General features: G+C 43.5%; 1 protein-coding gene across 1 annotated transcript in view; it reads left to right on the forward strand.

Moving 5' to 3' along the window:
* Positions 1 to 363: 363 nt before the first annotated feature.
* LOC121005749 (gastrula zinc finger protein XlCGF17.1-like) overlaps positions 364 to 22,193 on the forward strand; it is a 170,462-nt gene continuing 148,632 nt past the window's right edge. The window contains exons 1-2 of the mRNA XM_040438517.1: positions 364 to 385; positions 1,731 to 1,859. Coding sequence (XP_040294451.1) covers positions 364 to 385; positions 1,731 to 1,859 — 151 coding nt within the window. The remainder of the gene's footprint in view (positions 386 to 1,730; positions 1,860 to 22,193) is intronic.

The following is a 22,193-nucleotide window of genomic DNA, read 5'->3' on the forward strand; positions in this document are numbered from 1 at the left end:
CACACGCCATCGCAAACCGCAGGTAAAGCCGCAAAATGCACCGTGCATTTAGCCGAGGTGCCTGCTCAATGATTTGAGCAGGCACCGGGTTCCGATCACCGCCTGCTGGGCGGCGGTGATAATAAATACACAGGACGTACCCGTACGCCCTGTGTCCTTAAGTACCAGGACCTGAAGAGGTTAAATAAAAAAAAAATAGAAAAGCTGGAGGGGATAATCCCACTTGTTCCGCCTCCGGCATAGCCTGGAAAAAATTATGAAAATTAAAACGCAATAAAACATTGAGTGCCCTGAATGTGCCTACATGATACAAGAAAATGATGGCACAGAGAAAGCCAGACTAGTCTGCGGACAAAAGACACGATGCAAAGTGACTTTGATCGATGTTGGTGACCTATTGAAACTACCGCGTGATGCTTACCTTTGAGGAACCTGGGGAAAAAAGAGCAAAGTGGAGGAAAGGGTGTGAACTGAACGGAAGGGGTGAACTATGATCAAAACGTGCACACCCATGTGAAGGAGTCTGCTGATGGTACCTGAAGAACGGACGAGAGAAAACGAAGATGAGAAACACCTGGGATCAGACCTAGAAAACGTTTAGGGGAATGAAGGGTAATTCGCATGAGCCTGGAGTGACAGGCTGGACTGAGTAACGTACCAGACAACGGAAATGAACTAGAAGCGTTAGATCGGATTACGTGACCGGTATAGAATGACAATAATACACTGCTTGTTTCCATGGTTACGACCATCTTGCAATCCATCAGTAGTGGTCATGCTTGCACACTGTAGGAAAAAGCACCAGCCCTTTCTGGTGGCCAGGACCATGGAAGCGCACATAGGATGTCCTGCTACATGGACATGACAAAGACTCCGCTGTAGTCACTGAACATTACACATACACAGCTCTGCTACATGGACATGACAAAGACTCCGCTGTAGTAACTGAACATTACACATACACAGCTCTGCTACATGGACATGACAAAGACTCCGCTGTAGTAACTGAACATTACACATACACAGCTCTGCTACATGGACATGACAAAGACTCAGCTGTAGTAACTGAACATTACACATACACAGCTCTGCTACATGGACATGACAAAGACTCCGCTGTAGTAACTGAACATTACACATACACAGCTCTGCTACATGGACATGGCAAAGACTCAAATGTAGTCACTGAACATCACACATACACAGCTCTGCTGCATGGACATGACAAAGACTCAGCTGTAGTAACTGAACATTACACATACACAGCTCTGCTGCACACACTGATACAAGTCTTTAGAGGCAAATTACACATAAACAGCTTGGTTGTATGCACATACAGCTCAACTACACAGACATTACACGGATACAGCTCATCTATACAAACATTACAGGCTTACAGCTCTGCTACATACAGACTGGGGTTCCACACAGCACAGCAGAATCTCACACACAGAGCAGATAAACCTGGTCATGTGATCTCCATGACTCCGCCCACACCTGATCACATGGTCATGACATCATCACAGGTCCTGTACCTTCTCCTGCAGCACAGCCTGACTCCTCCCACACCTGATCACATGGTCATGACATCATCACAGGTCCTGTACCTTCTCCAGCAGCACAGCCTGACTCCTCCCACACCTGATCACATGGTCATGACATCATCACAGGTCCTGTACCTTCTCCTGCAGTATAACCTGACTCCTCCCACACCTGATCACATGGTCATGACATCATCACAGGTCCTGTACCTTCTCCTGCAGCACAGCCTGGAGCCCGACTCCTGCATGGTGGTAGAAATTACAGCCCAGGAGGCTCCATAGTGAAGGGTTGTCAGAGGAGGACACGCCTGCCCCCAGGTAAGTGGAACACTCATCACATCCACACATGTTGAGACTAGAGATGAGTGAATTTCAGGTTATGAATTCGTTCACGCTCCGTTTACTGGTAAAAGGTGAAGTGCGTTATGGATTCAGTTACCGCGGACATCTCCCCCATAACAGTGCCATCCACAGATCCCCCTCCCCATAACAGCCACGGCCCCGCCGATCACATCAGTAGACTGATCTGGCAGTAACTTTTACTTCAACTTTAAATCAGCGCATCTTTATTACCTGACAATGAAGCTCCAGTAACAGGCAGAGCGGGCGGCGGTGTAACCTCACTAACTCACGTGTCTTGCCTGCTCCGCCCACTTTATGATTGAAGTTGCCTGTTACTGGAGCTTTAGCTTTAAACTGTGTTTTGTGTATGAGAATAAGTAATAAAAGTTATGTTTTAATAAAATAGACCACAAACAGGAATTTTTAGTCTTAGGACTATTGAATCATTACTTTATCCGGAACTCCTAACCAGGCAAAAATTGAGTACTTGGACCTAGAACTGAACGACATCAAAAATAAAATTACAAACACGCACTTTTTTCAAAAAGGTGGATTGTAATAGCTACCTGGACTTCACCAGTTCACACCATAAAAAATGAAAAAACAATATTCCCTTTGGCCAGTTAAAGCAAAGAAGAAGAAACTGCTCCTTGGACAAAGACTTCATCACTCAGAGTGAAATCATCCGCAAGAGGTTTATACAAAAAGGTTATCCCTTCCCAATTATAGAAGCGGCCTTTAACAAAGCAAAAAATCTTTCACAGGAAAACTGCCTACCTATCAACAAAAATACAGATGATACTAATAAAAAACAAGAAATCTGAAAATAAGTGAAGCACTAATTTTATTACCACACACAGTAACAATCATAAAGACATCCTCTCTAAACACTGGCATATCCTTATAAGTAGGATATAAGTATCCTTACTAGCTCCAAGTAAACTGAAGAAACTGCGGCGTTTTCAGGGGAATGGAGCTACAGACTACAGGTGGTTGTCTGTAGCTCCATTCCCCTGAAGACGCCGCTTTGTGCGGTGAAACATGTCGGGGGAGCTGCGTCTCATAGCATTTTAAAGAATATGTCAGGGATAGTTTGAGCTGTAGCACCGCGATCTGCAGACGCAGTGCGCATTAGCTCATATGACAGGGGTAGTATAGATATAGTTAGTAGTCATCGACACAGAATATAATATAGCCTTAGTAGGATCTTACCTACCGTATAAAGGTCGATCTGCTAAATCATTGAGTGAGTGATAGTCTAAACTGTCTGGTGCTAGATAACACCAGCAGACAATCTAGTATACAACTTAACGCCAGGTGGCAAGTTTAATAAATCATTATTTTTAGACTATCAAACACCACTCATTGAAGGATATAATCCCTCACTCTGATAGCATATAGTGACAGAGTGTCACATACTCCTACCTCTTGTCAAAAAATCCCTCCATATGTAATTTTAAAATAACTCTCAACAGATTTCCTTTTGGTTTTGTGTTTTGTGTATGAGAATAAGTAATAAAAGTTATGTTTTAATAAAATAGACCACAAATTTTTTGTCTTAGGACTATTGAATAATATCTTTTGGCCTCCTGGGTCCAGTGGGTCTTTCTGAAATAATTCCGGATAAAGTAATACCCCAATCAGTGGAATTGAGATGTGAAATGAAATTATTAATAGAACAAATGTCACCATTCCAAACTAATAAAAGGTCATCAATGTACCGTTGATAAAAAATTATGTTTTGCACCCAAAAGCTGGAACTATATATGAATCTGGTTTCGAAGACCCCCATAAACAGATTAGCGAAACTCGGTGCAAATCGCGTGCCCATAGCGGTCCCCCTGGTTTGCAGATAAAGCAGATCCTGGAAACGAAGCACGTTATGTGTGAGGATGAACCTGATGGATTCAAGAATAAAGGATTTATGATCAGTGGGCATAAGGTGGTCATTATCCAGATATTGTTTGGTGCAGCTGATGCCTAACTCGTGTTCAATGTTGGAATATAGGGCTGTTAAGTCTAATGTCATCAACCTGTAAGTGCCTTCCCACCTGATCTCTTTAAGTGATTATATCAAGGAGGAAGAATATCTGAGGTATGATGGTAAATTAATGACATACTTCTGTAGGAGAACATCAATATAATGTGAGAGGTTACAGGTAAGGGATGAAATACTTGAGATGATCGGGCGACCCGGGGGAGTTTTCTGTGTCTTTATGGATTTTTGGTAACTGATAAAAGGTGGCAATTGTTGAGTCTTGACCTAGACTGTAATCATGTTCCTTCTTGTCTAATATATGTTTTGCGGATTCAATGTGTGTTTTGAATGCCACCTTATGCTCTATGGAAGGGTCCTCATTAAGGGGGAGGTAATAATCGCTATTAAATAGAATATGGAGTGCCTCTTTCACATAATCCTCTTTATTTTGAATCACGACGCCTCCACCCTTGTCTACGCCTTGGATTACAATCTCAGTATTAACTGCCAATTTCTCACTGGGGTTTAGATTGCTTTTAAATATTGTTTTTTGGTGGATAGTCCGGAAATCTTCCAGAACTAAATTATAGAAGGTGTCGATGAAGTTGACCCTATGTTGAGTGGGGTAGAAGTTTGATGGGGGTTTCAAACCGGTGGAGATATATGTGAGGGCTCCTGAGGTGGAAGGGACATCCAAACACTACTCATCTGCTTTTCTGCTCGAATTCTCCAGGATATTGAAGTGCCTTTGAAGTGTCAATTTTCTGGTGAAATTATGGAGGTCGAAAAATAGGTCGAAACCCTTGACGTTTGAAGAAGGGCAAAAAGATAGACCTCTAGATAACCATACGGTCTCCTCAGGGTTGTCCTGAGGACAGCAATACAGTTGTATCTATCTGGCACGAAGTACATTTGGGACCTGAGACAAAACATCTGGGGCCCAGGCCCCGAATGTTTTAACCTAGAAACGCCTCCGCACCTTCTGCTTATCTTTTCTGTAAGCTCCGGAGCTGAAAACAAACATAGTTTGAAGTAATGAAATGGAAATCACAGCAATACAGTGATGGCAGATTTCACAGAAGTGATATGTTCCCTGCTTCTTAGTGAAATGCATCTAGCTGTGCAGCTGAAACAGGGAATAATATGTCCCAAAAATACATTAGGGAGGCCCAAGAAAAGAAGCACAGTAATTATACAAACTTTATTGAAAACATTGTACATTTTTTTAAACCAGCACCTGGATCTGAATGCTTTCAAATTAGCATTTAATAAAACATTTTGTGTAACCACATATACATTATCTGTATAAGCGCCACCTACTGTTTGTTCAGGGGTGTTTGACCTCTATATTGATCTTTTATTGAAGACCTATCCTGAGTACATGCCAGAGACGCCCTTTTTAGGACCGCTGTATTTCGTCATGTCGCTTGTTAAAAATAAATCTATTAAACTACAATAATTGTGTGGTTTTGAGGAGCCGACAAAAACCAAATCTGCCAACCCAATGTTTGTCTAGATAACAATAATAATCTTTATTTCCAGGACGTCCTCCATGACAGCACATGGGAGGTAGTCCTTATAGGCCTCTGTAGGGATAGGAAGCAAGAGAGTTTAAAAGACGGGGAGTCAGATCTGAAAAAATACCTTTTTTTCTTTGGAAGATCTGGATTCGTTACTATCGGCGGTAATGGAAACTATGGAGGTGGAGGAGGTTCAACAACCAAAAACAACTCAGGACGAGATATTTGGAGGATTAAGGGCAAAGACAAGGAAACTGTTTCCGGTTAATTCCAATCTGAGAGAGATGATACTTGAGGAATGGAAAGATGCAGAAAATAAACTTTCCATTCCTCGAGAATTCTGAAGTCACCTTCTCTTTAATCCTGAGGACACTAAGTTATGGGAAGTTCCAAAATAGATATCCAGGTAGCAAAAGTTGCAAAAAAGACGACCATCCCAATTGAAAGATCCCATAGACCAAAAGTTGGAGAACCATTTAAAGCTCAAGACACCTATAGAAGTAATTCTAGATGCACTGTCTTTGCTAAAAATGGCCACAGCTTTCATGGGTGACGCTTCTGCGGAATCTATCCGTTTTGCAGCACGAAGTGGAACACTATTGAATACCGCTAGAAGGGCCTTGTAGCTGAAGACCTGGACTGGCAACATAGCTTCTAAAAATAAGTTGTGGGAAATGCAGTTTTCTGGTTCTTAGGTATTTTGACCGGTATTGGACACTATTTTAGAAAGAGCGGCTGACAAGAAAAAAGGATTTCTAGAAGAGAAGCCCAGGAAAAGTCAGCCCTTTCAGAGAACAGACAGTCCCAGTACTCATCGAGTAGAGGGAAGGGAAAATATGGTAGATTGAGCTACCCGAAAGGAGGCAGAGGAAGAGGGTTCCTTCTCAACCCTAAGAACACAAATAATCCTGGTAAACAGTGACGCTATCCCGGTGGTTGGAAGACTTCGTTTTTTCTGCCAGGAATTGAATTCCAACACTGCAAAAAGAAGAAAAGTTGCACGGTCCGAGAGACAGTGAGGATTCTGGTCATCATTACATCTTGCATACCCATGATTCCCTGGGCCCATTTTCATTCAAGACCATTACAGAAACTGATACTATATCTCGGTGGGAAAAGAGTCAAGAATCTCTAGACAAAAGGATTTTTCCTTACCACAGGGGTAAAGAACTCCCTAAACTGGTGGTTAACTCCAAACAAACTACAGAAAGGAATTCCCTGGAAGCTGGATCCAATGGTGACGGTAACTACAGATGCCAGCAAGTTAGGCTGGGGAGCCTAGGTGGCGAATCTATATTTTCAAGGAGAATGGTCCCCTCTAGAAAGCCTGGGATCTTCGAACTTAAAAGAGCTAACAGCGGTTCTGAAGACTCTGAAACAGGCTGAAAATATCATTAAAGGGAAGCATCTAAGGATCTTCTCAGACAACATCACTACTGTGTGTAACATCTTAGGCGGGAACCAGAAACACCTTGCTGCAGAGGGTGTCAAATAAGATTTTTCACTGGGCCCAATCAAATGTGTTAACAATCTCAGCCTTACATCTAAGGGGCAAAGAAAACACGACGGCAGATTTTCTGAGCATGAAAAAAGTCTATCCTGGAGAGTGGATGCTAAAGAGAGTAGTATTCCAGGAGTTATGTCACAAATGGGGTCAGCCTCAGATAGACCTATTTGCGACCAGAGTAAACATACGAACAAGCTGTGTTTACTATCTAAATCCAGGGGACAATCTTTTAGCAGTGGATGCAATGTCACAAACCTGGAACATGGATTTCGCCTATGCCTTCCCACCAATTCCTCTTGTTCCGGCAGTATTGAGGAAGATTGGCAAGAGCACGACAACAGTGCTATTGATTACTCTGGCCTGGCCCAAAAGGAGCTTGTACTCGCTCCTCAGAGCAATGTGCATAGAAGAGCCATTAATCCTCCCAAGTAGACAGGATCTTCTGGTTCAGGGCCCTCTGAAACACCCAGATCTGAAAACCTTGAATTTGACGGCCTGAAAGTGAAATGCTGAAAAGGCAAGGTCTTTTGGAAAAAGTAATTGCAACTTTACAAAATAGTCGCAAGCCAGTTATTTCCGCCATATGCGGGAAAATCTGGAAAAATTTTTGTTCCTGGTTGTCCATGGAACACCCAGACGGTTCCTCACCTACCATTTCACACATCCTAGACTTTCTTCAGAAAGGTTTTGATATAGGTTTGAGACTGAGTACCTTAAAAGTCCAAGTATCGGCTATTTCGGCTTTCCTAGATTTCCTATTAGCTGAACATAGATGGGTTAAGAGGTTTTTCAAAGTCGTTTCCAGATTAAGACCTACAATAAGGCAAATGATCCCAACATGGGATTTAACCTTAGTCCTAAACTCCCTTTGTGAACCTCTGTTTGAACCATTAGATGATATCTCAAAATATTTGATCATGAAAGCTGCCTTCCTGGTAGCCATTACCTCTGCCCGTAGGATAGGGGAGATTCAAGCTATCTCTAAAAATTCTTGATACTAGAGTAATCTTAATATTAGACCCAGCTTTTTTACCAAAAGTAGTCTCCTTCCATAAAGAGCAAGAAATAATTCTTCATTCCATTGTAATTCTCCTAGAAATGCCAAAGAGGAGCGTTTCCATTGCTTGGATGTGCGGAGAACGATAGTTAAATATTTCCAGTCAACAGAATCTGGGAGACAGTATTCAAATTTATTCATTCAGCATGGAGGTAAAATAAAGGCCAGAAAGTGATCCATCTTGCCAAGGTTTGGTTAGTAAAAGATACAATTCGAAAGGCATCCTCTTTACAAAAAAAGGACTGTCCAATCTCCATTAAATCCCATTCGACCAGGGATATGGCAACATCGTTGGCAGAGAAAGCTAATGCCACGGTAGACCAAATCTGTAGAGCAGCTAAATGGACAAATTATAATACTTTTTGCAAACCTTATCGTTTGGACATCCTCACTAATCAGGATTTAGTGTTTGGACGGAAGGTCCTTCAAGCAGTGGTCCTCCCCCCTAAAAAAGTTAAAGTGATTGGGTATTGCTGTCATGGGGGACTTCTTGGAAATCGGTAATTAGTCTTACCGGTAATTGTTTTTCCAGGAGTCCAACATGACACACCAATATATCGCCCCCCCCCCCCCCCCCAAAAAAAATAAAATATAATCTTTTTTTTTTTTTTCACATATACTTATATGATAACAATGTGCTGTTAACATTGTGAAATTAGAAACACTAAGTATATAACTTGGGGAAAAATTCCGGTGTAGTGATTTATAAGACACTAGATAGGGGGGTGGGGAGGGGCCTTTTAAACTTTCTTGCTTCCTGTCCCTACAGAGGCCTATAAGGATAACCTCCCATGTGCTGTCATGTTGAACTCCTGGAAAACATTTACCGTTAAGACTAATTACCGATTTCCAGGATGTCCTCCATGACAGCACACATGGAGGATGTCCTTATGTACTTCTAAAGGGACAGGAAGCACAGAGAGATGTAAAGCCCCTCCAACTCCAGTGTTCTTTGTATCCGTTACAGCAGCCAACAGAGAGGATCCCTGTTATGGGAAACAGTTTATGCTTTGGCATAGGAGCCCAGGATAGGATCAGGGGGAGGGGGGGGTCTTTATGCTTCTACTTCCATCCCTCAACCGGAGGCCTCAGCTAGCACCCCTTTAGCGGGTTCTCCTAGCCTTACCAGTACCCATTGAGGCTGCGGGGTCTGGTTGCTGTGTCCGCTTCCTCTCTGGAGAGGCTCTCGGCTCTGTACTGCATCCTCCTTCTTCGTTTGCATTTCACGAGCAGGGTGCAGCCATATTGGGCGCGGTCCCAGGAGTATCACTTCCGGCGGCTTTGGCGCACCTCTGCAAGCCAAGTGACGTCCTCTTGTGAAATGCCCGGCGAGAGGGCACGCTGGAATGCCTGGCGTGGTGAGGATGGCCTATCAATGCAGAAGTTCCTATTAGGAATGGACATAATCCATGTCAGGATTCTCCTGTAGGATGGAGTCCCAGAAGAGGGAGGGAGCAGACTGGTGGCGGAAGGGGGCAGGACTATAAAGGTATGGTGGGAAATCAAATGTTTGTGTACTCCACCATGGAAGGTCCAGTGTCTGGTGGGTCTGTGCCGGGTTCAGAACCTCCTGCCCAGGGTCATATAAGTCAGTTGTGCGGTATATAGGCCCTGTAATCAGTGGACCCCCCCCTAGAACAACCAGACTTTTTTTTTTTTTTTATCCCTCAGGGCCGCACCGCCGATCACCACAGGCGGCGCGGCCCTGGATGTAATTGTGGCGGCGGGCAGTAGGAGATGAGCGCTTCCATTGTGGAAGCGCTCATCTCAATATCCATCTGTATCCCTGTGCTGCGGCAGGGGAGGGAGAGGCGTGTCCCTCCCCTGTTCTTCTGATAGGCCGCAGGCACTAATGCCTGCAGCCTATCAGAGGCCGGCTCAGGCGGCGCGATGACGTCATCATCGCGCCGCCTGAGCCGGGCAGCACACAGCAGGGACACAGGCTGGAAGAGACCTGCATCACATCGCTGCTGATGGAGGTAAGTATCAGTGTTTTCTATTTTTGGTTTCTTTTTTTTTTTTTTGGAGAGGGGGTGGGGGGAGCTGGCACTATGGGGGCATCTGACAAGTCTTACAGCCCAATTCTTTTTGGGCGTGGCACTCTGGGGGCATTTCTTACTGGCCAATTATGGGGGGGGGGCCACCATGGGGAAGAGGAGCACTATGGGGGGCATCTGGGGCTCTAAAGGGGCTTTTTTTTAATTGACACATTATGGGAGGCACTATAGGAGAAAACGGCACAATTGGGCATCTGGTGGCACGATAGGGGCATTATTTGGGGGCACTATGGGGAAGTGGGGGTTCTAAAGGGGACTTTTCTTCTTATTGGCACATTATGGGGGGCATTTTTTACTGGCACTATGGGGCATTATTTGGGGGCACTATGGGGGAGTGGAGCACTATTGGGGCATATGGTGGCACTTAGAAGGGGCATTTTTTACTGGCATATTATGGGGGACACTATGGGAAAGGGGGAGAGGAGCACTATGAGGGCATTTACTGGGGCACTATATAGGTTTTTTTTATACTGGCATACATTATGGGGACATTAGCTCAACTGCGGGCACTAAGCGGGGGTATTTCATGTACTGTCATATTATAGGGAGAATTATTACTACTAGGGGGTATTAGCTTTACTACTACTGGGGGTATATGAGGAACATGATTACTAGTATGGGCACTATAGGGGCATTATTACTACTAAGTGTGCTCTGGCAGAGAATTATTTCTATTGGTGGGATTTTGGGGAGCACTGTTACTTTGGGGGGCACCCTGCCACAGTATCAGCTTAGCACAATAATTTTTGGGGGACATTATCTTTATACTATTAGTGTCTGGGCGCAGTTATTTTTTAGAGCACTGTGTGCCAATAATTGTTGAAGGGGCCACTATCTGTGTGGTAGTAGTATTCCCAGGGGGACTTTCTCTGCAGTAGAGTTTTGGGGGTGGCAGGAAAGGGTGTTCAGAAGATGATGGAAATGTGGGAAACTAATGTCTGTTTGTTAATCTCTGCAGAGACGGGAGATGGCTGAAAAATCATCATGGCGGTCTGGTCTCAATGGAGAAGATAAAGAAAGAGAACGTCTACAACAAAGGTGACATCACTGGATGTAAGAGGTATGTGGCGCTATGTAGGAGAGGAGATGCTCCGGCTCCCCCCCTGCCATTTGCAGAAGGAGGATTCAGAGCTGGGTGAGGACGGCCAAAGGGGGCAGCAGGCCACGGGCGGGTGACAGATGGTGGGGGGGAACCACAGGCCTTGAGCAGGATCAGGGGAGGGAGGAGAGCGGAGGAGCTTCCTGGCTGTAGCTTGTTGTATAAGCAGGCAGTGCAGCCAGGACAGACCCTCCCCTCTCCGTATGATATGTAGAGACAGGCCTCAACTATAGAATTTCAGCTGTACAGTGTTTGTTGGGCGTGGCCTATTATATGTAGGAGGGGCTTTTAACAATGGGCGGGGCTAAAAAAATGCGCGTGCCCCATTATCCCATTCCTGCAGAGCTTTTAGAAATGGCCAAGTAAAAGAATCAACGCAAAACACTACAGCCAAACTCCCCCCCCCCCCCCCCCCCCCACTACACATGCCACATTTTTTTGCCTTTCGGACCCCCCCTAGACAAAATTCCTGGGTGCTCCCCTGCCTGTAATAATACTTTTGGATTTCTGCATAGCTAGCAGTTTGTTTTGTAATTTCAGGATGATAAAGATGTGGGGCATAAAAATACTTATGAACTTAAAAACAAAGTGAAAAGATGTGCTACTTGTGCTAAGAAGCTGGCAGAGTCTTACTTTAAACAACTTTGCAGCTTCTGCATTGATAAATTGATAAAAGAAGAACAGCCATCTTTATCAGCTGAAATTACGAAGATTATAAAGGAGGAAGTACACTCCTCAGTGGTCAAATTAATGTCAAAATCTGTTCCGCAGTCTCATGTTAGAAGACCTAGAGCTGATATGGACTCAGATTCAGAGGATGAATCCACTAGTAACATTAGATCAGAGGGATAAATGGATGATATTGAGGAAGATGAAATTGCTTCTTGTCCTGCGGAACAGGGGGAAAAAAGTTATTTTTTCATCCGAGGATTTAGACGTTCTCAATTCTGCTCTCCATCAGACAATGGACGTAGAGGAAGTCGCCTAACCTTGTTCTATACAAGACGAGATTTTTGGTGGACTAAAATAAAAAAGAAAACACTCTTTCTGGTAAATGAAAATCTGAAATTATTCATATTGGAGGAATGGGAGAAAGCAGAAAAGACTTTATATATCTCATGAGTTTAAGAATTGTCTAGCCTTTAATGCAGAAGATACAGAATTGTGGGTGGATACCCTGAAAATTTATATACTCATTGCAAAAGTAATAAAAAAAATACCCTCCTTGCCCTTTAAAATTCCTTGCAACTTAAGGATGCTATGGATAGAAAAATAGATGGTCTTTTAAAAAATCCTGGGAGGTATCTTCTGCATTGATCAATACAAATATTGCCGCTACTTCACTGTCTCGATCGTTATTTTTATGGCTCTCCCAACTAGAGAACCATCTAAAGATGAAAACATCCAGGGAAGAAATTCTGGAGTCCATTCCACTCTTAAAAATAGCAACTGCGTTTGTCTCTGATGCTTTGGCGGAATCTATTAGATTCGCTGCCAGAGGCAGTTCCCTTTCAAATGCCTCCAGACGAGCATTGTGGCTTAAAATGTGGTCTGGGGACATTCCATTAAAAAATAAGCTTTGTACTATCCCATTTTCTGGTTCTTATGTTTTTGGCCCTGTTTTAGTTCTATTCTGGAAAAGGCTACAGACAAAAAGAGAGGGTTTCCAGAGGACAAAAATAAAAAGTCCCAGTCCTTTCAGAAGCCAGGACCCCAATATACGTCTCAGTCTTACAGAGGCAAAGGTAAATCAGGAAGGTGGAGTTACCAAAAGGGAGGTAAGGGTAGAGGGTTCCTCCTTAATCCCAATACTACACAACAAAAACAATGACGTTCTTCCGGTGGGAGGAAGACTGAAAACCTTCCTTCCACAGTGGGAAGAAATTACTCACAATACTTGGATTTTAAAAACAATAGAGGAAGGATACAGAATTGAATATTTATATCCCCCCCCAAGGAAATTTGTTGTGACACATTTCGGTCAACCAGAACAGAATTCTGCAATAATGTCAGATTTGGAAAAACTATTCAGTCTACAAGCCATCAAGTCAGTACCTCCAGAACAAATTGGTCTGGGACATTACTCGAGAGGTCTTTTTTTTTTTTTTTTAAAAAAGCCAAATGGAACATATTGATCCATTCTAAACTTAAAAATACTGAAATAGTGGGTGAAATATCGAAGATTCAAAATGGAATCAATAAAATCTGCTATTCAGTTGATTTGTCCTGGAGCGGTAATGTGCACATGTCCCAATATTTCCAAAGCATCAAAAATATTTGAGATTTGTGGTTCTGAAGGATTCAACATTTCCAGTTCCAGTGTCTACCCTTCGGCCTATCCTCAGCACCAAGAATCTTTTCAAAAATAGTAGCAGAAGTCGTGTCCTGGTTGAGGAAAGAAGAGGGTATTATAATTATACCTTATCTGGACAACTCCCTATTGACAGCTCCATCTGCCACCATTCTAATAAGACAGCTGGAATTCACCTTGATGAGTCTCTCCCGCTTGGGATGGATCATAAACCTAGAAAAATCGAACCTTATTTCAGAAACGAGGAAGATTTTCTTAGGCACCCTATTGGACTCGGAACAACAACGTTCATTCCTGCTGTTAGAGAAACGGGCAAAGATACGCCAGGAGATTTCCTTATTCCAAAGGAAAGAAGTCCTGTCTATAAGAACAGCCATGAAAATCCTCGGGTTAATGACGTCTTGCATCGCCACAGTCCCCTGGAGTCAATTCCATTCAAGACCTTTGCAGAAAACAGTTCTGACTTGTTGGAACCAAGATCTAAATTCTTTGGATCAGAAGATTTGCATTCCAAAGTTGGTAAGACGGATTCTTTCATGGTGGATAGATCCAGAGAACTTCTCATTGGGAATTCCATGGACTTTAGAACCTCAGATTCTAGTAACAATGGATGCCAGCAAGTCGGGCTCGGGAGCCCAGGTGCAGGACTTATACTTTCAGGGTCCCTGGGGTCACAATCTCTCTCACAGGTCCTCAAACTTCAGGAAGTTGAGAGCAGTCTTGGAAACTTTCCAAAAGCGGAGAATCTTCTAAAGGGCCTACATGTCTGGGTTCTCTGAGACAACATTTCAACAGTATCATTCCTGAAACATCAAGTGGGGTCAAGATTTCCGTCCCTTCAACATTTATCAGACCGGATAATCAGCTGGGCAGAGAAAATGTACTGTCCGTCTCGGCAATCCACCTGAAAGGAGAGAAAAGTGTGACCGCATATTTCTAAGCAAACATTCTGTACGTCTAGGGGAGTGATGTCTCAAAAAAGAAGTATTTCATATACAGTACTTGAAGAAATAGGGGACTCCTCAATTGGACCTCTTTGCCACAAGAAAAAATACTCGTCTTCCCTTTTTCTTCTCACTAAATCCGTGGGACAGGCCAGTGGCAGTAGATGCTTTGTCTCAGAGTTGGGATATGGATCTGGCCTATTCCTTCCCACCCTTTCCTCTAATTGGGCCAATCCTGAAAAAGCTGAGGTTAGAACGAGTAACTGGTCCTAATAGCTCCATATTGGCCGAAACAAAGCTGGCTCCCAATTCTAAAGAACTTTGCATCGGAGGAACCCTTTTTTCTTCCCGAAGACGACGACCTATTGTCTCAGGAGCCTATTTGGCATCCACAAGTGCACAGGTTGAACCTGGCAGCATGGATTCTGAAGAGCAGATACTAAGAGCCAGGGGCCTGTCAGAAAGAGTTATAACAACCATGCTACAAAGTCACAAGAGGGTTACTTCTGCCATCTATGGTAAGGTTTGTTTCTCTTCACAAAGAGTCAGTTTCCCCCTCTATTCAGGACATTCTAGAATCTCTGCAGGAAGGTTTTGACATGGGTCTCAGGCCCAGTACTATAAAAGTTCAGATTTCGGCTTTGAGTTGGTTTCTTGACTTCCCTCTAGCAGAGCACAATTGGATAAAAACATTTTCTCGTGCTATCTCCAGAATCCGGCCTCTGGTAAGAAAGTCAGTCCCTCTTCGGGACTTGTCACTAGTATTGGAGCACCTATGTAATCCTCCTTTAGAACCTTTAGAAAATTGTAAAATAAAAATGCTCTCTTTCAAAAGATTATTTCTAGTGGCCGTAACATCGGCAAGGAGAGGAGGAGAGATACAGGCTTTTTCTTCAAGAGAACCATATATGAGGATACTGGATGACAGAGTAATCTTAAAATTAGACCCAGCCTTTATGTCAAAAGTCGTTTTGTACAGATCCAAAGAATGCAAAATAACGTTCTTATAGTATAGATGTTCGTCGTTTAGTAATTCAATATTTAGAAGTCACTCGCCCCTTCAGGAAAGATTCAGCTTTATTTGTACAATTCACAGGGAAGAATAAGGATAAACAAGCCTCAAAATCCACTATTGCAAGATGGATTAAATCAACAATCCAGCAAGCTTATACTTCCCAGAATAAAGACTGCCTATTCAAAGTCACAGCCCATCTACTCAAGCAGTGGCTGCTTCTTGGGCGGAAAGAGCTAATGCCTCACTAGAACAAGTCTGCAGGGCAGTTACCTGGTCTAGTTTTCAAACCTTCTACAGACTAGACCTATCTGCTATTAGAGACCTAGCCTTTGAACGTAAAGTCCTACAGGCTGTGGTCCCTCCCTAGTTTATCTGGTATTGCTCCATGTGTGCTGTCATGGAGGACGTCCTGGAAAGTAGAATTTAGACTTACCGGTAAATAGTTTTCCAGGAGTCCAACATGACCGCACCCTACTTATCCTTCCCTAAATATATATGGTTTACTACTTGGGATTTTGTGTAGATATATGTATATATGTTGCTTGACCGGTGTGATGATTTAAAAACACTGGTGTTGGAGGGGAGGGAGGGGCTTTTAACCTCTCTGTTCTTCCTGGCCCTTTAGAGGTATATATGGACATCCTCCATGTGTGCTGTCATGTCGGACTCTTTACTATTTACCGGTATACTGTATGTATCGCCAACGTATTCTGCAGCATTTTACAATTACCCGGATCCGTTGTGTACTCCATTTGCCGGAGGTGCCCGCCGGATCCGTAACACCACAAGTGAACTGAAAGCATTTGATCCGTCTTCAAAATGCGTTCAGTGTTACTATGGCACCCAGGACGCTATTAAAGTCCTGGTTGCCATAGTAGTAGTGGGGAGCGGGGGAGCAGTATACTTACCGTCCGTGCGGCTCCCGGGGCGCTTCAGAGTGACGTCAGGGCCCCCCATGCGCATGGATGACATGATCTATGCTGCTCCCCCGCTCCCCACTACTACTATGGCAACCAGGACTTTAGTGTCCTGGCAGCCATGGTAACCATTCAGAAAAAGCTAAACGTCTGATCCGGTAATGCGCCGAAGCGACATTTAGCTTTAGGCCGGATCCGGATTAATGCTTTTCAATGGGCATTAATTCCGGATCCGGCCTTGCGGCAAGTGTTCAGGATTTTTGACCGGAGCAAAAAGCGCAGCATGCTGCGGTATTTTCTCCGGCCAAAAAACGTTCCCTTCCGGAACTGAAGACATCCTGATGCATCCTGAATGGATTTCTCTCCATTCAGAATGCATGGGGATAATCCTGATCAGGATTCTTCCGGCATAGAGCCCCGACGACGGAACTCTATGCCGGAACAGAACAACGCAAGTGTGAAAGAGCCCTAACACAGGACCTGTAGAATCCTCCACTGCTCCAGCACTGAGGCTCCTGTGGTCTCCTTCAGTCTGTTTACATCACTGCAGTGACAGTATTGGTCGGAGCTCTGATGGCGGTATGTACATCACCTGACCATTAAGGCCTAGGATGGTCTATAGCGGTCACGTGCTGTTCATACTGGCATCACTAATGACGTCTTCTATTGGCTATAGGGTCATGTGAAGGTGTGACATACCATGAAACTGCCTTGACCTCACACATGTTACCATCACTATAAAAAGAGAGAACACAAGATCTACACTTTATTGTCTCCTCTTGCTATCTCCAGTAATGGTATTGTAAATGGTATTTTCAGTTTACATCTTCTCATCTTCTTTCCGTTCATGTTCCTACAATATAGGATCCGCTCAGTGGATATCTTCTATATAAGACCCTTCTCCTGATTGACCCATCAAGGATGGACAGGGACAAGATGGCAGAGAGGATAATAAATCTCACCCTAGAGATCCTCTTCCGTTTTACTGGAGAGGTGAGAGATTCTGATGATGTCGCATTACATCATCTTATCTATGTTACTAACAGATGGACATGACTGGAGAGGTGAGGGACTCTGGAGATGTATGGAGTGATATTTATTACTGTGTCTCTCCATAACCAGGACTACACAGTAGTGAAGAAGACCTCTAGTGAGCGCTGTCAGGCCCCTGTGTCTAAAGGATGGGGAAGAACCCTGAGCCCAATCATGGAGCCTCCACCTCACCCCCTGATACATGAGGAAATCAATATAGAGAAGATCCTAGAACTCACCAACAAGATGGTTGAGCTGCTGACTGGAGAGGTGACACTGCTGGGAATGCTGGGACATTATACAGGAACGCTATTAAAGAATCTGGTTGATGACTGTATCATTGTGTTGTCAGGTTCCTATAAGGTGTCAGGATGTCACCATCTATTTCTCCATGGAGGAGTGGGAGTATTTAGAAGGACACAAAGATCTGTACAAGGACGTCATGATGGAGGATCACCGGCGCCTCACATCACCAGGTAATAGACATGACTAAATACACACTGTACACCTCTCATTATCTGTATGTAAGGGATGAATTCAGTCACTGGATGTGTTTCCTACAGTTAAGGAAGAGATAAGAACACCGGACAGATGTCCCAGTCCTCTTCTTCCACAGGATGGTTCAGAAGAACATCACGATGTCCCACAGGATGATCAGGTAGATGGAGATAAGGTCTCATGAAATGTTCCCTATGATCTGTAGAAGACTGTAGAAGATCTTGTGTTCAGTCTTGTTTTATCCACCAGTATTATATGTTTTATCCTTGTATAATGAAAAAGGTGGAGATGGCAGGATTACAGCTGACCATAAACATTACATGTTGTCTGTAGCTTCTCACAATTTTCTGCCTGTACAGACTTTTAAGATTGCGTCCTCTGTGAACTGCTGCAGATCTTTTGTGGTTGCACAAGAGTGGCACAACAGTTTGCCCTGGGGCCCTTAGAACTCTAGTTAATCCACTTTGTCCTTAAGCTATAATCAGTGATAGCAGAGTGTTCTAGTGATGATAGATAATCAGTTCTCACCTCCCCTGTGTTCTTATACTGTATACAGTGATAAGCAGGGTGTTCTAGTGATTATATATAATCAGTTTTCACCTCACCTGTCCCTTATACTAGGTACAGTATCTTCATGCCTGCAGTCATCCCAAAACTGGTAGACAGAACAGAAAGACAGCATTAAAGGGTTTGTTCAGGAATAAGTAACTTTTCACATGTGTACGCAGCCTCTACTATTGAAAGAGTCATACGTACCTGCTAGCCTTAGCTTTGGTTATGCACGCTGGCTCCATTATGTCCATCTTCCAGTAAATGTTGTTTGCTCCCTCGCCGGCACAGGCATGGTCACCTGCTTTACTGCAGCCAATGACTGGCTTCAGTGGTGATGTGTATCTTGTGGACATGTTACCCCTGAATTCAGTCATTGGCTGCAGCAGAGCAGATAATTATGCCAATTCCTAGGAGGTAAATAAGCCATGGACCGAAAGAACTTTGGCTTACCGGCTTCACAGCCCTGGGGCGGCCAGCAAGGGCAACAGGTGCACAAACAATGTAATGTTATATACACACAAAGTAATGTTAGGGATGGAATATAAGGGCTACTCTCCCTGCATTGCAAACTACTGGTTGGAATAATGAAGCAATCAGATTGGATTTACAGAAGTATTTGAACACCCTGCGATTTTGCAAGTTCTCCCACTTAGAAATCATGGAGGGGTCTGAAATTCACACTGTAGGTGCATTCCCACTCTGAGAATAAAAAGAGGAAATCAAATTGTATGATTTTTAAAGAATGTATTTGTCTTGCACTGCTGAACATAAGTATTTGAACACATGAGAAAATCAGTGTTGATATTTGGTACAGAAGCCTTTGTTTGTAATTACAGAGGTCAAACGTTTCCTGTAGTTCTTGACCAGGTTTGTACACACTGCAATAGGGATTTTGGCCCACTCCTCCACACAAATCTCCTCTAGATCTGTCAGGTTTCGGGGCTGTCGCTGAGCAACACAGAGTTTCAGCTCCCTCCAAAGATGTTCTATCTGATTTAGGTCTGGAGACTGGCTAGGCCACTCCAGAACCTTGATATGCTTCTTACGGAGCCACTCCTTGGTTATCCTGGCTGTGTGCTTTGGGTCGTTGTCATGTTGGAAGACCCAGCCACAACCTATCTTCAATGCTCTGACTGAGGGAAGGAGGTTGTTGCTCAAAATCTCACAATAAATGGCCCCATTCATCCTCTCCTCAATACAGCACAGTCCTCCTGTCCCCTTCGCAGAAAAGCACCCCCAAAGCATGATGTTACCACCCCCATACTTCACAGTAGGGATGGTGTTCTTGGGATGCAACTCATCCTTGTTTTTCCAAACACGACAAGTGAAGTTTAGGCCAAAAAGTTCTACTTTGGTCTCATCTGACCACGTGACTTTCTTCCATGCCTCCTTTGGATCATCCAGGTTGTCATTGGCAAACTTCAGACGGGCCTGGACATGTGATGACTTGAGCAGGGGAACCTTCCGTGCAATGCATGATTTGAAACCAGCGTAGTGTTTTACCCTGCTCTCTTCATGTCATTGACCAGCTCCTCCCTTGTAGTTCTGGGCTGATTCCTCACCTTTCTTATCATCAGTAATACCCCACGAGGTGAGATCTTGCATGGAGCCCCAGTCCGAGGGAGACTGACAGTCGTCTTTAGCCTCTTCCATTTTCTAACAATTGCTCCAACAGTTGATCTATTTTCTATTTTCAATTGCCCCGTAGCCCTTTCCAGCCTTGTGGAGGTCCACAATTTTGTCTCTGGTGTCTTTTGACAGCTCTTTAGTCTTGCCCATGGTAGTAGTTGGCGTCTGACTAACTATGGGGTGGACAGGTGTCTTTAAAGAGCTCAGACAAGTGCTACTAAGTTAGATTAATAAGTGGTGTAGAGGTGGACTTTTTAAAGGCACAGTAACAGGTCTTTGAGAGCCAGAATTCTTGCTGATTGCCAGGTGTTCAAATACTTATGTGCAGCAGTGCAAGACAAATACATTCTTTAAAAATCATACAATGTGATTTCCAGATTTTTTTTAAAATATATATATTTTTTATTCTGCCTCTCATAGTGGGAATGCACCTACAATGTGAATTTCAGACCCCTCCATGATTTATAAGTGGGAGAACTTGCAAAATCGCAGGGTGTTCAAATACTTCTGTTCCCCACTGTATACAGGAGACCTCCAGATATTTGGGTCAGATAACTCCTGCTGTCCGATCATTTTTGGTCATCTTTTCAGGTCATATAAAACCTTCTACACGACTTTTCCAACCGTCTGATGACTTCTACAATATTTGTTTCACAGCTTGTGATTCCGGGTGAAGATCTGAACATTATATATGTTACAGAGACATATGTGAGGGGCGATGAGCAGAGTTCAGAGGACATTCCTACAGATAACCGCCCAGGTGAGTAGTGACCACTAAGTAAAGCCGAGAGGTCTCTAAGATTCTACTCCTTCACTGGATGCTACAATTTTATGTTACATTTTTAGGTTCTCTCTTCTGTCAGTTTTTTCAGCGTTATATTCACAGAGTCAGCTAAAATTCTAATTATATATGGATGAAATGTGACAGCGTTATAGGTGATATACAGTATATATGATACATATAGTCCATCCTCAGGAGAGGTCATTAATATCAGATCGGAGGCGGATTCAACTCCTGCAGCCTGTCGGTCAGATGTATGGAGAGGACACAGTGCTCTGCGCGCTCATAGGCCTCTTCCTGGCCATGCAATGTGACGTTCATCGGTCATATGGCCTAGGCAACAGATTAGTCCCGTTCCAGTGAATGGGTCTGAGCTGCATTGCCCAAGCACCGCTACTATTTAACAGACGGCGCTGTGCCCGGTAAGCTGTGAGGAGGCTATTGTATTAACTGGAGCTCTGGTGAGCACTGAGGCTTCCTCAGACAGCTGATTGGTGGGGTGCAGAGACCAGACCTCTGCTGACCTCATATTGAAGACCTATGCTGAGGAAAATCTTGGAGAACCGCTTTAACCCCTTCAAGACCAAGCTAGTTTTTACCTTAAGGACCAGGCCATTTTTCGTAAATCTGACATGTCACTTTATGTGGTAATAACTTTTAAAATGCTTTTACTTATCGAGGCCACTCTGAGATTGTTTTCTCGTCACATATTGTTCTTCATGACATTAGTAAAATAGAGTCAAAACATTTCATTTTATTTATAAAAAAAATACCAATTTTTTTTTTTTTTACGGTGTTCATTTAAGGGGTTAGGTCATGTGAAATTGTTATACAGCAGGTGATTACAGACGCGGCTATACCTAATATGTATACTTTTTTTTTATTTATTAAAGTTTTACACAATAACAGCATTTTTGAAACAAAAAAAATCATGTTTTAGTGTCTCCATATTCTGAAAGCCATAGTTTTAAGAAATTTTGGGCGTTTGTCTTAGGTAGGGTCTCATTTTTTGCGGGATGAGATAACGGATTAATTAGTATGATTTTGGGGTGCGTATAACTTTTTGATCGCTTGGTATTACACTTTTGTGTTGTAAGGTAGTAGGGAGGAATCGGGCAACTATAGGCCAGTAAGCCTGACATCAATAGTGGGGAAATTATTGGAAATCATACTTAGGCCTCATGCACACGACCGTTGTGTGCATCCGTGGCCGTTGTGCAGTTTTCCGTTTTTTTCACTGACCCCATTGACTTTCATGGGTCCGTGGAAAAATCGGAAAATGCAACCGTTTTGCAGCCGCATCCGTGATCCGTCAAAAAAATATTCCTGTCCTATTTTTTGACGGACAGCGGTTCACGGACCCATTCAAGTCAATGGGTCCGTGAAAAAACACGGATGCACACAAAATTGGCA

This window comes from Bufo bufo, chromosome 6, assembly GCF_905171765.1.
Source record: "Bufo bufo chromosome 6, aBufBuf1.1, whole genome shotgun sequence".
Taxonomy (NCBI): Eukaryota; Metazoa; Chordata; class Amphibia; order Anura; family Bufonidae; genus Bufo; species Bufo bufo.